Raw genomic sequence first — 18,137 nt, 5'->3', positions numbered from 1 at the left:
TGTGGCACTATCCACATGGGCACTCCGTATGTTTTAACAGCCATGAAAGAGGGATGAAAAACTGCCAATAAAAACAGACAGACCGACTCGAAATGGATGAAATTGTAGAGACACACTGCTGAAAAGAGGTTGTGTGCACATACCCTTACAGTAACCATCTGATGGGAATAATTGAAAGAACAGTGACTAATATATTCCACCCCATGCGCCATTATAATGATATCAGGTGTTATTTGATTCAATTATTATTTGTTATATGGAGGCGTAAATTCTAGAACCTGAAACCCAATGCAAAATCTTCAACAGGCTCTACACATGCACTATGCCATTTTTAATAGTGGTGTCCTCTTTTGGGCCCCCTCGGGCACCAGGGCCAGGTAAAAACTGGTACCTCTGCACCCACTGTAGCTACGCCTGTGATTATGGCTGAACGGTGTAATCAATACAATCGCTTAGGGCCTGTTCACATCAGCGTCTGGTTCCGTTTGGTGTTTCAGTTCATCTATTTCGTCAGAGAAATAGATGAATGGAAAGACTAATGGAAACTATAGCTTCCGTTTGCATTACCATTGATTTCAATGGTAATGCTTCCGTTTCAGTTGGTTTTCGTTACGTAAAGATTAATTTTTTTTTTAACAGAAACAATAGTGTCGAGTGCGTTATTCATTCAGTCAAAACTACGGAACCCTTAAAAAGAAACCATTTGCATCGGATCCGTCACCATAGGTTTCCGCCTGGATTCCATTCTTGGGTTCCCCTGACGCAAAGCGCCGACGTAACCCATGAACGGAGTCCCGCCGCAGATGTGAACAAAGCCTTTTTAAAAATTATTTTTACTTTTTGAAGTACAGCTGCTTTGTATCCTATATACAGAGCACCTATATCCGTCAGGTCAGCCGCACTGACGAGTTTAGTGACAGCAGAATCGAGCGGTTACCGATCACATCTAAGTGCATAACTTAGATGTGATCGATAGGCGTATCAGAGTCCTGCTGCCCTGACTGATTCAGGTCTCATCGCTGGATACAGCTGCTCTGTATACAGGATACAAAGCAGCTGTATCTCAAAGATTCAAAATAATTTTTAATAAAAAGTATTTAGAATGTTGAACAAAACACACATTTACTAAAAAAAAAAAAAAAAAAAAAAACAATTTTTTTTTAAAAAGGTGTAGATAGGCTTTAACCCGTTAGTGACCGCCAATATGCCTTTTCACGGCGGCCACTAATGGGCTTTATTCTGACGCATAAGCCTTTTCATGGCGCTGCATCAGAATAAGTAAACCGAGCAGGGAGCCGTTAAATCTCCCTGCTCTCATCTGCCAGAGGTAGCTGAGGGCATCCCTGCTCGAACGGGTGAGATCGAAATCCGTATCCTTTTTTTTTTGAGGGACGACTTGTAGTTTTTATTGGTACCATTTTGGAGTAGATGCGACTTTTTGATCACTTTTTATCACACGTCTTAAGTCAGGATTCACAGAAAACATAAACTTTTCCTTTTTGTTTTTTTATTTAATCTTATTTTTCACGGCATTTACCGTGCGGGTTAAATAATGTAAAAGCTATTACATTATTTAACCCGCACGGTAAATGCCGTGAAAAATAAGATTAAATAAAAAAACAAAAAGGAAAAGTTTATGTTTTCTGTGAATCCTGACTTAAGACGTGTGATAAAAAGTGATCAAAAAGTCGCATCTACTCCAAAATGGTACCAATAAAAACTACAAGTCGTCCCTCAAAAAAAAAAGCCCTCATACAACCGCATTGGTGGAACAATAAAAAAAAGTTATGGCCCTACAAATATGGAGACACAAAAACAAAATTTTGAAAAAAAAAAAAAAAGTCTTTTTACTATGTATAAGTAGTAAAACATATAAAATCTATACAAATTTGGAATCGCTGCAATCATAACAACCCGCTGAATAAAGTTAGTGTTATATATATACCACACAGTAAACAGTGTAGATTTAAGATGCAAAAAAGAGTGGCGAAATTTCAGTTTTTTTTCTATTCCCCGCCAAAAAGTAAATCAATAAATTATATGTAACAAGATCTTCTACAGCTATGTTGACGCAAAAATAAAAAAAAAGTTATAGTTCTTGGAACGCGACGAGGGAAAAACTTAAAAAATACCTTGGTCATTAAGGTTTAAAATGGGATGGTCTTTAAGGGGTTAAAGTCAAGCTAAACAGAGAGCAATGGTGAACACGTTAAAGGGAAGGTCTCATGTATTAAACTTGAAAACGTAAAAAAGAGAAAAAAATTGTTTTTTTTTTAAAACCTATTATCTGTATAGTAAAGCAGGATGTGTGTGCTCTAATGCTGCTGAAATTAATGAATGAATTGAAAGTAGTCAAAAAATAATTTATATCTATATCTATATATATATATATACACACACACATACATATATGTATATATATATATATATACACACATATACACACATACACACACACACACTACCGTTCAAAAGTTTGGGGTCACCCAGACAATTTAGTGTTTTCCATGAAAACTCACTTCTATTTATCAAGTGAGTTGCAAAATGACTAAAAAATCAATCTGCGTGATGCCATGGTACGCAGTTACCTCTCACCCATTCAACCTGGCAAGGTGTTTGGTACTAAGGGACCAAAATGGGGTTGCAAACCATGCGGCGACTGTATCAGTTGTCCTAATATCGAACGGATAGGAAAATTTAGAGATTCCAGTGGAAAACGTGATTTCAAAATTTGTTGGCCTATATCTTGTGGAACTAAGGGTGTTATATATTATTCCCTTTGCCCCTGTCCGAAGATATATGTAGGTATGACCACCCGTGAGTTACGTTTGAGGGTCAGAGAACATGTACGGGACATCGAGAATGCAAAAACGGCTGATAACATCGAGCAGCTCAAGACAATCCCCAGGCACTTCCGACTATACCATGCCTGTAACTCTAAGATGCTTAAAATCAGGGGCATTGATCACATTAATCTTGGTATGCGTGGGGGTGACCTTAAAAAACATTTACTACAGCGTGAGTGCAAATGGATATGGAGACTTCAAACCATGTACCCCGCAGGTCTCAATGAGACCGCAGGATATTCATCATTTCTCTGACTGTCAGCAGCTTTTAATGGTGTTGGAGTTCTTTTGTTATTTTTCATATAGGATCCTGTGTGTTTACATGATTTTAACATTTTTTATTTATTTACAGATTAGATCTTTGATACGATTCTGTATTTCATGATTCGGATTCCTTGTTTTCCACTTTTTGGGATGCCAGTATATTTTTCCATCGACTTTGTTCACTCGTGATGCGCAGCGACCAGCTAATATACAGTCTTCATTTATATTTGTGTGTGTGTCATCTCGGCCTTGCGGTTATTTTTTGTCAACACAACAATGTGTTCTGTCTTATGCACCTTTTAACTAATTTTGTCAAAAGATGTTAAATTAAATTTTATTATGTCACTTTGCACTTTTTTCATATTACTTATCCTTAGTTGTATAAGTATACATATTAAATTATTTATCTTTTTTTCACTGTACATTGTTTATCTATTGGATTTATTATCCACTCTATTTATGGTCACTATCTTTCACCCACTCTTCATTCATTTACTTACTTACCTTCACACACACACACACACACACACATTCTTTCATTAATATTTTTCATTTTTATTATTTTCTCACTCATTCTTAATTCATTTAATTTATTTTATTTTTATTTTTTCACTCATGTATTATTATTTTTTTGCATTTCTCACTCAGGCACTGTTGTTCAGTGCATCTGTTCTCCCTTACGATCTATCATAAGCTATTCAGTACAATTTTTCTGACTATATTACTATTTCACTTCATTCATGCTTTTTCATGCTGTTTTTTGTCACAGCATCATATTTCACAGAATTTGTTCGTTTACATGTGTATTATATTCACATAATGTTACTTACTGATGTTTTGAATCATCCGGCTTCACGGCCGATTTTGTATATACTGGCGTATCCTGGGTTACCCTTTCTCTCGCTGCGTCGCTCCCTTTGATTGGTGCATGGGTGCCCGGCCTCCGTTCCGCCCTCATGACGCGCCGGGTTCCGGATTCACGTGACCGCGTCTCTTGACGCGATGACGTGCATCCGGTCCTGGCCTCTCGTGATTGGCGTTTCTGGTAGGTGCGGCCACCACCTTCACCACGAGGTAAGCGACCGGTAAATATGTAGCGATACATGTATTATCACGTTTATACTTGGGTTTTCCCTTCTCATTTTTCGATTGGCTGGTCCATCCCTATATATAGTGGTACATACATCATTCAAATGCTACCCCCAGACGAAGGCAGTTGCGCCGAAACGCGCGTTGGGGCAGACATATCGCCGTGCATTTATCTGGTTGGTCAATGGGTATGGTGTTTCATTATCATAAATTTTTTTGTATTCATTCATTCATTCATTAATGTTATCCATTCATGGTACTACCTTTGTACCTTAGAGTATATACTTTCTCTCTAATTACTTTATCTGACACACATTTGTAGTCAGTTATATCTACCTATATTCATGCATTGACGTACCCTTATCATCAGATCATACCATTTGGTTTTCACCATTGCTCGTCTACTTTAGACGTTACCTTTCTTGTATATTGTATGGCGTGTTAGTCTTTTTTAACCTGTTGGTTTATGGATTCTTTTTATTATTATGTATTCACGTGTCATTTTCATTAAAGTATTTTTCTACATGTTCTTGTTTGTTGGCATTTCTTCTCTTTTCGGTCATATAGTCAAGACATTGACCAGATTAGAAATAATGATTTTTATTTTAAATAATAATTTTCTCCTTCAAACTTTGCTTTCGTAAGTAGTTCTTGCATAATTTGAAGGTGTGCTTTGGGTCATTGTCCTGTTGTAGGATGAAATTGGCTCCAATCAAGCGCTGTCCACAGGGTATGGCATGGCGTTGCAAAATGGAGTGATAGCCTTCCTTAGTCAAAATCCCTGTTACCTTGTACAAATCTCCCACTGTACCAGCACCAAAGCAACCCCAGACCATCACATTACCTCCACCATGCTTGACAGATGGTGTCAGGCACTCTTCCAGCATCTTTTCAGTTGTTCTGCGTCTCACAAACGTTCTTCTGTGTGATCCAAACACCTCAAACTTCTATTCGTCTGTCCATAACACTTTTTTCCAATCTTCCTCTGTCCAATGTCTGTGTGCTTTTGCCCATATTAATCTTTTCCTTTTATTAGCCAGTCTCAGATATGGCTTTTTCTTTGCCACTCTGCCCTGAAGGCCAGCATCCCGGAGTCGCCACTTCAATGTAGACGTTGACACTGGCGTTTTGCGGGTATTATTTAATGAAGCTGCCAGTTGAGGACCTGTGAGGCGTCTATTTCTCAAACTAGAGACTCTAATGTACTTGTCTTGTTGCTCAGTTGTGCAGCGGGGCCTCCCACTTCGCTTTCTACTCTGGTTAGAGCCTGTGTGTGCTGTCCTCTGAAGGGAGTAGTACACACCGTTGTAGGAAATCTTCAGTTTCTTGGCAATTTCTCGCATGGAATAGCCTTCTTTTCTAAGAACAAGAATAGACTGTCGAGTTTCAGATGAAAGCTCTCTTTTTCTAGCCATTTGGAGAGTTTAATCGAACCCACAAATGTAATGCTCCAGATTCCCAACTAGCTCAAAGGAAGGTCAGTTTTATAGCTCCTCTAAACAGCAAAACTGTTTACAGCGGTGCTAACATAATTGCACAAGGGTTTTCAAGTGTTTTCTAATCATCCATTAGCCTTCTAACACAGTTAGCAAACACAATGTACCATTAGAACACTGGAGTGATGGTTGCTGGAAATAGGCCTCTATACACCTATGTAGATATTGCATTAAAAACCAGACGTTTGCAGCTAGAATAGTCATTTAGCACATTAACAATGTATAGAGTGTATTTCTGATTAATTTGATGTTATCTTCATTGAAAAAAACTGCTTTTCTTTCAAAAATAAGGAAATTTCTAAGTGACCCTAAACTTTTGAACGGTAGTGCATATATATATATATATATATATATATATATATATATATATATATAATAAAAACCGGATTTAAAGAATGTAATTTTCTCATGATACGTTCCCTTTAAACAATAACTTAGTAATAAAAGAAAGGTTATAGTGTCATGAGTATGAGAGCTGAATTCCGTAGTTGTAGCAATAATAAAGAAAAAACACCAAAAAGGGTCTTCGGTTTTGTTTTTTGGGGGCGAGTTTAACAGTTAAATTACCAATTCTACCATCAAGGGGTAAGAAGTAATTAAAACAAATATGGTAACGATTACTTATAAAACATAAAAAAATAACAGCCCATCCAACAGATGGTGATGACTATATTTAGGAGGACAAACCTACAGTGTACACATTGTACCAGTCAGCCCAAAATACTATTCAATTTATGACCAAAAAAAACAAAAAAGGTGAATATTTGGCAATGCTTCATACGTTCACTAGCTAGGAAGTCAATGTTACATCTGCCACAGGAACTGTAATCAAATGAATGACGCAAACTCGTAAAATGAGACAAATGGCCAAAACATCTGGCAGAGTTTTAACAACATGGTCTAATTGGTAACTCCTGTCCCTCCCCGCCAGCACACACCGTACCAGGACACAGAGCGGATTAAAGCCTGAACAGCAGCTCTTGTTTCCATTACATTTTACACAATTAATCCGAGCAGGTTTCAGATTGGAAACAATAATGAAGATGGAGTAAAGATTTTATGCTTGGAGAGATTTCCTGCGTACTGTTACATTGCACGGGATTATATTTGCAACACAGGAATTAACCCTTCACCTACAGTGCTGATATAGTACAGTAGGTTGTATCCACTGTAACCAAATAGGCAACAAATATACCAAATTACCAACAAAAAAAAAGAAAGCTTAAATGTCATTTATCAATAGTGTCGTTAGATGTGTGCGTTAGTGAAAAAGGTGCAAATTGCTAAAACAAAATTATCAAAATAGTGAACACATAAATTCAAGACATTTGGCGAAACCGGCCAGGCACATTACACATTTCTCTACCTTACGACACCGCATACATATCCACTATTTTTTACTTAAACCTGTAGAAAATCTGTAATAAATCCAGCCAAGCGACAAGGTGTATGGGGCAGTGAGAAGGAATAGCTGTTGGCTAACCGCTATTGTAAGGTCACCAAGCCCCCCCCCACTCCCAAGTATAACAGACTCTTCCCTGCTCTCTCCTCACTGTTCCTGTCCGTCAGTGTTGGGTATGTTTATGGTCAATCATTTTCTAGTGCCTAACTGGCTTTAAAAACCAGATGGGTAGGCACTCTTAGGGTATGTACACACTATGCGGGTTAGATGCAGATTTTCTGCATCGGAATTCTTTGCAGAAAATCCAGTGTGTGGCAGGCAAAGAGGATGAGATTTAAAGAAATCTCATTCACACGCTGCGGAAAAAATTCGCTGAGAAAACGTGCCTGAAAGGACCTGCGGCGCAGATTTTTAATCCGCAGCATGTCAATTTATGCTGCGAAATCATTGCACCTTTGTTGACTTTTTATTTTCTCCATCAATGGAGAGGTAAAAGCCGCAACAAATCGCTAATGCTGCAATTTCTGCGGCTGAGAAGATGTGATTCCACCGCAAGAATCGCAAATCTGAAAAACTTTCTAATTTTAAAAAGTCTATACTTACTTCCCTGTTGTTGTCATAGTGACTGTTCCTGGTTTCCCCGACTGTCCCCCGTGCTGCTAGTCTCCAGGGGTGACAGACAATCACAGGTTATGGTGGTCACATGGGAAGCAGCATTATCACAGGTGGTCAGACTGCACGGAGACCAGCGGGACAGGTCGTTATGGCAACGCCAGTAAAGGGAAGTTTACACTTTTTATTTTTCTTTACTTTCTGCTCTTCTTTCAATTTGGCTGGAATTTTTTTGCAGCGTATCCGACCTGTGTGCGCATACCCTTAAAATGAGGGGGGGGTGGATATCCACATAACGGTCCTCAAGATTCCTGTGAGCTGGGAATGCAAATTCCTCCTCTTAGAGGTTCAATCCTTTTCAATGTGTCAAGTTTTCGCCATGTTTTTTTTATTTATTTTTTAACAGAACAAACCAAGAAGTGGAAATAGTTTTAGTTTATATATTTTTACCAGTGCATTATATAAATTTACAACAAGAAATCCTCTCTTCTAGGGAAATGAATATGTGCTTTTATGCATAATTAGGGTATGTGCACACACACTAATTACGTCCGTAATTGACGGACGTATTTCGGCCGCAAGTCCCGGACCGAACACAGTGCAGGGAGCCGGGCTCCAAGCATCATACTTATGTACGACGCTAGGAGTCCCTGCCTCGCTGCAGGACAACTGTCCCGTACTGTAATAATGTTTTCAGTATGGGACAGTTGTCCTGCAGTGAGGCAGGGACTTCTAGCATCGTACATAAGTATGATGCTAGGAGCCCGGCTCCCTGCACTGTGTTCGGTCCGGGACTTGCGGCCGAAATACGTCCGTCACTTACGGACGTAATTAGTGTGTGTGCACATACCCTTACTTTCAATCATATTTTGAGTGTTGTTTGGTGTTTGAGGCTGCTGGTGGCTTACGCCTCATTGTGGTCAAGGGTTCAATCGTTTCCATTTAGTTCCGACTACAGTATTCATTCCGTCAAAATGACAGAACCCTTGCACAACGGAGACCAACTGAAACCATTGGCACCGGATCAGTCACCAATGAAATCAATGGTGATGGAAATGGAAACCTTTGGTTTTAGTTTGTGTCAGTCAGGGCTCCGTTCCGACGAAATGTCGGAACATAGCCCTGACGCAGGTGTGAACGAAGCCTAGAAACTCTGTGGTCAAACACCATAAAAAGATTAACTTGCAATAAAAATGCATATAGTATTTCACAGCAGAACACTACAGGTACGTGTGAATACACCCTTACATTATTACATAGCCTAGATATCTGAATAGATCTCCACCCATAAAAATGTAGCAAATGCAGACTGTGTATTTTTCACAGTGTCTAAGTGGGGTTTGGTAAAAACCCATTCACTTGAACTGTACTTTACTTTGTACATCACCACAGCCAACAAATACTGAAATAAATGTAAAAAAAAAAAAAGGTAAATAAGGAAATTATATGGATGGAAATCCAGGTGCAATGTGCAAGAAAACATATAAAAGCGTTTTAAATCAAGAATAAAAGGACCAATGTGTAAACATATATTCCCATACATATCAATACGTAGTTCATCATATGACTAGAAATGGCGCAGCTCTGAGTATATAGACGGTTATAAAAAAACAAGTGGGTATACATCCAGCTCAGCGAGGAAGGATCTCAAGGTATTAGATTAGATAGATAAAATGATGGTTCATCATTACATGTACTTTCAAAGTAGAAAATAAATTGACATGCTAGAATGTGCTCCTTCTGTCTCTGCCCCACTTCTATATAGTGGATGACAGAATTCAGAAAAGAATTGCACCTCGGATTACTTCTACCTTGCTTGGTTGGCCTCCTGTGAATTCTCATTTTGGGAAAAGATGGCCAGGAGTAATTAAAAGGAGAGTCAGAATCAGAATCCATTTCCATGTGTGGAAGGAAGCAGGTACCGGCAGGAGAAAAGCAATGTGGACCCCGGAGCTTCTCCAAAAAACACAAGATGATGTCAAATAGAGGAAGGAAGAAAGCTGGATCAAATTGCCCCCTCTGCCTAGGGGAGGGACAGGCTGTAAACGTTTGCTCTCTTAAGGCGCTCAGGCATGTAGACAGATCAGGCTGTAAATATTAAATCAGATGAGGGAATGCAGGGGGGAAACATGAAGCAAAACTGGAGCTGCATCATGGTCCAGAGCCATTCCAGAGGTCAGCTGGTGCCAAGGAATCATTAACTCACCTCTTCATTTCTATGCTAATGGAAACTGCCTAAACGGAGGCCGAAGTTTGTGAAGCGCACTCGTAGTAAATAACAGGGACACAGAGTACAAAGACCCACAAGAGCAGAGCATTTCCAGACTGTACCGGGGATTATTCTTACCAGATGCCTGGAATCCAGGCTCTTATCACTTACAATGTCCTAAGCGTCACTAAACAACTGCAAAATCTTGTGAAGTGACAACTATTATGCGGAAAACAGATTTCTAATATATATATATATATATATATATATAGTGACCATAGCGCAAAGTAATGGCACCAAGTCTCCACAATAGATGAAACAAGGTGGATTTATTCACCTCAAGCGACCTCGAGCTAGAGAAAGGCATCGCTCACTTGAGGTGAATAAATCCACCTTGTTTCATCTATTCTGAAACCCTGGTGCCGTTACTTTGCTTTATGGTCATTTTGTATTGAAATTTGGGAACAGATTCATCCCCTGGAAACAAGCAAATGGCCTAATTTATGGTATGTTGGAGTGCTGTGTCCATTTGCTTTTGGACTGTTATATATATTATATTTATGCCTCCCAAACGTTCTGGATCCAGTGGGACAGACAGTCGTGGATTCCGAGTGGCCGGTGGCATCATCAGGACTCATATGCCGTTGAACCCAATAGTGGAGCAGGCAGCCGTCAGCTCCCTGCTCCACCATTCACTGTGCTGAAAGCCGTGAGCGGCTTGGCGCAGACCGGTGCAATGCTGTGACAGCACAAAGCCCGTCTACGATGAGCCACATAGAGCAGAGACTGGAGGAGACCTGCAGTGGAATCTCCTCCATTCATTGTGGGAACAGGGTTAGGTGATTATCTTATTTTTAGCAGGCACAATGGGGCATTATAATGTGTGTGGGAGGCAATACAGGTGTATCATACTGTAGAGAGGCACTATGGGGGCACTATACGGTGTGTGGAGGCACTATGGGGGGAATTATACTGGGGGCATGATATTGTGTTGGGGCACTATAAAGGCAGGATACTGTATGGGGAAACTATGGGGGCACGATACTGTGTGGGGGCACAAAGGGAACATAATGTGCATGGACAGGGATTGCGTGATGCATGACTCGGCCCACTTTACAATAGTTGAAAGCTTGGCGTTTTGCATAGATAGTCAACAAACCACGTTTACTAAGACCGGCGTTTTTTCCACCAGCCTTAGTAAAAAAGGTAGTTGGAGTGGCTTGTCTAAATGTATTAAACGGTGCACACCTCTTAATAAATTGAGTGCATTCTCATCTGTCTGACAGTCAGGAAATTCATCTATGCCTGCTACGAGCAGACGAAGATTTGCACTTAATTTGCTCAACTTTCACCTATTTTACTAAATAAATCTTGCCTAAACTAGGTTTTCTTAGAGATCATACCCACTTTTCTTGTAACTTTCCAAATTCGTCAAGCGACAAGTCACTAATTTTGCCACTAAAACGTTGCAAGTAATCATTTGCAACCTTGTAGTGGCACATTTTATATGCTTTCTAAATGTGTGCCAATGTGCTGTCTACAGAGAAGACCCACGGTCCAGTCGAATTTTAATATGTAGAAAATATAGCTGCATAAAAGGTCCGATTATATTGGTTACTAGATTTTACATATTAAAAACTTATATGGACTATGTAAGGAAAAAAGAAACGGCGGCCCCTCTACAGAGCCATGCCAACCATGAAAGAGCCAATTTGCTTCATTTTGCTCACTTCCTGACAGGCTACCACATCATGGGGCTGTAGAAACAAGCAAGGGAAGAGCCCATTCAGTACAGAGAGTGCCTGTATAGAGCGCTCGACTAAAGACAGGAAGTTCTTGGCCTTGGTAGGAAGTTGTGCGCGAATTACAAGTTTGGTTCAGTTCGCCTTGATATTCCAGCAGTAATAAAAGAGAATATTCACTCAAAAATTGGTTATATATTATTAAAATCAGAAGATAATGGGTTTTTTCTGTTGCGGAAGCCATTTTTTTAAAGGCTATGTACACATTTGAAAGTAATTTATTTTTTTAATAATCAGGTCAGTTTGGTGTAGCAAACAGAGCAGCTGTGTGGTTCGCTATGATCTGAATCAGTCAGTCTGATGGACCTGACTGGTTCAGTGTCAGCGGGTCCACGCAGGCTCCACCTGTAATCTATCACATCCAAGTTATGACACACGCAGGACCCACTGTCACTAAAACGGTTAGTCCCGCGGACCTGATGGGAACAGGATTTAGAGAATAAAGAGCAGCTGTATCTCAAAAATGAAAACGAAATTAATAAAAACTAAAATGATAAAGTTACACCACAGACAAAAAAAATAAATAAAAAAAAGCTCTTCAAAAGAGGTTTTCATAGCCATTAAAGGTGACAATAGGAAGTGCAGCCATAGTGGTTGTCATTTTTTAAATTGCAACTAATGGCAAAACATTTTAATTGATTTAACATGCTGACAAGTTTCAGAGAAGCGAATTCAAAAGGGAAAACCAATGGCAATATTTCTGTAAGGCCAGGATCGCACGCAGTTTTTGGACATAGGAGTGGACACAAAAGAAAGGAGATGCATCAGTCTTTTCTTTATACCTTTCCTTCCTTTTGGAATCCTTTTTTTGGCTTTGGCTTAAAAAAATAAAATATATAAAAAACGGAGCCAAAAACTGCACCAGGGATCGGGGAGAACTCTGATCTCGCCCAATTACCCCTTAGATGCCACTGTCAATAGCGACTGCATCATCTAAGGAGTTGGGCTGATATGCCCATTAGGCCAAAGGCACGGCCTAATAAGTTGCCTGTCCGTTCTAATTTTGACAGGCTATAATGCTTTCGTATACTAAGTAACTGGATTGGCTTTTTAGTATTACGCCTGTCTCTTTTAACCCCATCCTGTGAAATAGGATGAGTGGTTTTATTGTGTTATAGTACATGTTATTTAAATAAATTTATACCTTTGCAAAAAAAAAAAAAAGACGTAGACTGGTCAGTGTGCTTATACTGACCCCTGTCCATCGCCGAAAACACCTACAATAGGCATGTGAGCATCAGAACTGGACCATGGCGCAACCAAAGAACGTGGCCTTGTCTGATGGATCACATTTTCTTTTACGTCATGTGGACGGCCGGGTGCGTAGGAGTTGCTTACTTGGGGAAAAAAATCGTACCAAAGATGCACTATGGTAAAAAAAAAGCCAGCTGGTGGAGGCAGTGTGATGCTCTGAGCAATGTTCTGCTGTGAAACGTTGAGTCCTGGCATTTAGGTTGATGTTACTTTGACATCTACCATCTACCTAAAAATTGTTGCAGACCAAGTACACCCCTTAACGGCAACAATATTTCCAAATAACAGTGGCCTCTTTCAGAAGGATAATGCACCCTGCCACACTGCAAAAATGGTTTATGACTTGTTTGAGGAACATGACAAAGAATTCAAGGTGTTGACTTTACCTCCAAGTTTCCCAGATTTCAATCCGATCGAGCATCTGTGAAATTGTGCTGGAAAAACCAACCAGATTCATTTAGGCACCACCTCCCAACATACAGGACTTGATGTCTTGGTGCCAGATTCCACAGGATACCTTCAGAGGTCTTGGAGTCCATACGTCGATGGATCAGTCCTGTTTTGGTGGCACGAGGAGGACCTACACAATATTAGGCACGTGGTTTTAATGTTATGGCTGAATGGTGTGTCATTTGTGTGCAGCCAGTTGCTTTAAGGCTCAGCTGGACAACAACTGGTGACAAGGTTAAACGGACAGAAAATATTCTGTAGTCAATGTTTTTCTGTGTGGTGCAGAGGATGCCAAAACTTCATCCATAAAATAGCATATGATCTGATCTGGCATCGGTTTCCCCCCCGGAGGTTTATGGACTAGCTGGAGGGAAGCAAAGCTGGGGTTGCCAGACATATTTGGAGGGCCTTCATTTATATAAAAAAAAAAAAAAAAAGTAATACATTATCCATTTAAGTGGTGATTCGGTTACAGCAGATACATGTTCTGGTTTGTAAAATTAATAGGTATTTTCCAATATACTTTCTGTATCAATTCCTCAAGATCTCTGCTTGCGGTCATTTAATAGTACCTTTCATGGTTTACTTTTAGCGGAAAAAAATCTGTCCTGGTAATGTGACGTACACACAGGTGTACGGGTCGTTATAAGGCCCAGCTATGATAACTATACTATAACAAGCTGTGCACCCGCGTGTGACCCACCGTAATAACCACACTTAATCCTGTTTGATTTCCATAAAAGCTGCAAGAATGCCTTCCGGTTTACTAGTATATGGAGGTGTGCAAAAGGGTCATTCATTGTAGGAACACAGCCTTCTTGATGTTTTTTTTTGCACACAAATAAAATAGGCCGTGATTTCAGCTTGTATGCATGTATATAAAATAAAAAAAAAGTAAAACAACTAAAATATTTCTACACAACTGGCAGCGCACGCAATATTTAACATTTCTCATCAGTGGTTAAAGACACATGAGATCCATAATCTGATGGAATTGTTCTGCACATTTCCAGCCATTGTCATGGCTTTAGACGGGATTGTCACAGATTTAACGAGTCTGGCACCTTTAAAAGTAGGGACTGAGCCTCGTATAAAAGAACCAGTGAGTGATTTACAACAAGCGCGCCATTCTTACACTGTATCCCAGAACAACTCTGTGCACACAAGCGATCCAACAAGACCTTTTCCCTGCACCACCAGCTGACTCACAACAGACCAGGTCTCACATCTCCACAAGAGGTCTAGGAGCCATGCAGCAAGTGATAATGAATTATAATCTGCGATGCGATTTAGCCGAGCTTCAATAAACATCTTCTATCAAGCGAATACTGAGGTGTCTGTATCCGCAGAGAAGAGGCCTGCTCATGGATCATGATGTAAATGTCAAATCTAGAAGACTGATATTTGAGCCTGTTAACATTCCTGCCTTCATTTCAATTATTACCCAAACCGAGCGAGGTCTACAGAAGCACTTCTGTCCTTTACCTGAAATGAATTCCCACCCCTGCCGGAGTGTTTCAGCTTCTGCACAACAAGGAGAGGGTTTCTGAACTTGACATAATGAAATAAAAATATTCAACGAATCTTCCGGTCCTGGTAGTTAGCCAGCCCTTTGGCAAGAATGTACATCAGTTTCCAATTTGTAATAATTCAATGTATTATTATGCAGAGATCTTAGGTCACATTGTGCATATTGGAAAATGTTAAAACCACCCAAAAAAGATTTAAAGGGCTTGTATAATATTAGAAAAAATATGACTGCTTTCTTCCGGAAACAGCGCCACTCTCGTCCATGGTTTATATGTAGTATTGCAGCTCAGCACCATTCATGTAACCGGAACTGAACCGTAAATGCCATATACAGCAAATGGACAAGAGTGACCTATTAGCTCTGCTGACATATATAGGCCCTAGAATTACATATTGATCTCTTTTCCTGTCTGGTTTCCATAAGAGTCACAAGAGTGCCTTTTTACATTACATCAGACTTTCAATAATTGACCAGAGCATTTTTTACGTTTCTCCAAATAGTTTGAGAATGACCTCAGCAATTCTACCAGATCAACTACAGTTGCAGAAAACTAATGAGTAATGTTTTGAAGGAATGTCTCCCCCAAAGCAAAAGCTGGTAAATATATAACTCCAGATTAATCAATAATCTTTCTCCGAGCTTCTGAGAAGAAATGGAAACGGGCTACATTTTCTGAAGAAATGAGGTGTGCAGAGTGACAAAGCAGCATTATAACCTACTACCGTTCCCAACCTTTCTTCCTGACATCGGACATGAGATTTCTGCAGCCTGTGGTTTCACAAAACAAATGATGTCACACACACATAAAAAAGTTAGCTTTTAGATGTTTCTATACACAACACAGATCTGCTACTGACACTACACGATCCCTCCAGAGACAGGGAGGAGATGTGTGACATTTCGTACTACGGAGGGGAGGGAGCAAGTAGATGTGTGACATCCCATAATACGGGAGCAGGTAGATAACCGCGTGTTCAGTATAGGGACATCACAAAAGAAGGAGATAAACCTCAGGAGCACGGTCATCGAAGTACCAGCTCTCAGCTGAGCTGCCCGTCCGTCCTTCCTTCCTGCAGACATGACGGATTCGGCATAGGAGCCGTATCTTGCCGTCTATGTATACAGGATACATAGAAGCGGTTTATTTAAAAAAGAAAAACATTTTTTAGTAAAAACTTATTTAAAAGTTGTTCAAAATTACAATATATATATATTTATTTAATAACTACAATTACATTTATTTTGTATTTCTGTTAACTAACCACAGCTTATAGCTTGTGGTCATCTAAAGAACAGAAAATGATTGGTTTTAATGGGATTATTAACAGTTGCCAAAATAATAAACCGTGGACAAGTTTAGGTACAGCTTCAAATGAAGAATAACAGGAAGTAAAAGGGGATTGTATAAACTGATAGACTTCCTTGCTGTACTGGATCCCTGAAGATGTAAAAGACAACAGTATATCTGTAGGAAGCAAGATAAAAAAAACAAAAAGATTTAACATTTAGGGTGGGAATTCCTGTGCATGCTGGGGAAATGTAGCCTTATATGGCACTGCTGGTACTTGATCAAAAGTGCTAAAGGGATTGTCCAGCTGTGAGATTAAAAATTCTTAGTAAGTTAAGTACCCATGGGTGATGATCACCTTTAGGCTGGGTTCACACTAGCACATTAACGTCCGTAATGGACGGACGTATTTCGGCCGGAAGTCCCGGACCGAACTCAGTGCAGGGAGCGGGGCTCCTAGCATCATAGTTATGTACGATGCTAGGAGTCCCTGCCTCGCTGCAGGACAACTGTCCCGTACTGTAATCATGTTTTCAGTACGGGACAGTTGTCCTGCAGAGAGGCAGGGACTCCTAGCATCGTACATAACTACGATGCTAGGAGCCCGGCTCCCTGTACGGACTTCGGTCCGGGACTTCCGGCCGAAATACGTCCGTCCATTACGGACGTTAATGTGCTCGTGTGAACCCAGCCTTAGTGCTTGCTTCTTTATTTTTTATCTCGGCACCATTAGGGCAGAGCCGTGATTTATGACTGAAGCGTACCCTCTGTTCACATCTGCATTGTTCATTCGCGTCATTCTGCTTCGTCATAGCACAAGAACAATGAAAATTAAGGGAGTGAGCGATCCGTGGTGGACACCAACGGCGTCGACAGGCCCAACTGTAGGTGCTTTTACACGGCCAGATTTCCACCCTGTAAACAATTGCCGTTCGAGAATACAGCATGTTAAATCGGCACTCATTTGCACCATATAAACGAAGCGATGATCGGAATCTATGTGGACGAAAGATTAATATAATCGCTCATTTCCAAGCATCTTTTATTGTCGGCAACTGACCATTTTATTGCCGCATGGGATAAATAAAAGTTTTAATTTTATAGTATGAGCTGTTTCGGTTGTGGTGATGCCAATTATGAATCATTTTTTTTTTTTTAAATGTTTCCATAATAAAATATTTTCTAAAAGGAAAACTTTTTTCTCTTCTGTAAACTTTTTTTTGATTATTTTATTATTTTTTTTATTAAGTCCCACTATGGGACTTGAATATGAGATCCTTTATTTCCATAATACACTGCATGTCTTCTGTGCATTGCAATATTCCAATCAGTGTTGTACGGACAGGCTGCCCTGTTAGGTATTGGTACCCCGGCGATATAACCACTTAGGTGCCGAAGTTGCTATTGACTGTGGGATCTAAGGGGTTAATTGGCCAGGATTGAAATTAGCTCAGATTCCAGACGTTGCAGTGAGGTGCCAGTTTACACCCGCTGTTGATGGCGAGGGCAGAGCTATTAAGCAATCTCCGTGCCATACATTTCCGCACTGTGCCGAGAAGTAGATCCCGATCAGCACTGTAAATGTGTAGTGCGCGAAGAGCTTAAATATACATTACGTGTTAGAAACCACATGTTACAATAAGGCAAAGAAATCTAAGGCCCAGTTCACACAGCTTTTGTTTTGCACTTTTTTGGACTCTGCTCTGGAATCAGCCCCAAAAAAAAAAATCCCCAAATTGCGCTCTGAGAAAAAAAAACAAAAAGCATAATGCGCTATCTTGGACTGGTTTCCGACTGTAAACTTCCATTGAAATCAATGGGAGGCAGAACCAAAACTGCACCGTTCGTTTGGAGCGTTTCTTTCTAGTGGCTTTTGACCAAAAAAACTTCTGTT

The 18,137-nt window shown here is 40.0% G+C and overlaps 1 protein-coding gene across 6 annotated transcripts in view; it reads right to left on the bottom strand.

Annotated features, from left to right (window-relative positions):
* Positions 1-18,137, bottom strand: part of ARHGEF28 (Rho guanine nucleotide exchange factor 28) — a 209,692-nt gene that overhangs the window by 103,994 nt on the left and 87,561 nt on the right. The window contains exon 1 of one of the 6 annotated variants that reach the window (XM_075838199.1): positions 9,521-9,737. The exons of 4 other annotated variants lie outside the window; for them this stretch is intronic. In XM_075838199.1, the coding sequence (XP_075694314.1) occupies positions 9,521-9,611 (91 nt within the window). In that variant the 5' untranslated portion in view covers positions 9,612-9,737. Of the gene's footprint in view, positions 1-9,520; positions 9,738-18,137 lie in introns of those variants that run through there. One more of the 6 variants, XM_075838216.1, reaches the window with a different exon arrangement.

Source organism: Rhinoderma darwinii, chromosome 1 (genome assembly GCF_050947455.1).
Source record: "Rhinoderma darwinii isolate aRhiDar2 chromosome 1, aRhiDar2.hap1, whole genome shotgun sequence".
Classification (NCBI taxonomy): Eukaryota; Metazoa; Chordata; class Amphibia; order Anura; family Rhinodermatidae; genus Rhinoderma; species Rhinoderma darwinii.
The sequence above is the reverse complement of the archived record's forward strand: the minus strand, read 5'-3'. Positions and strand labels throughout refer to the sequence as shown.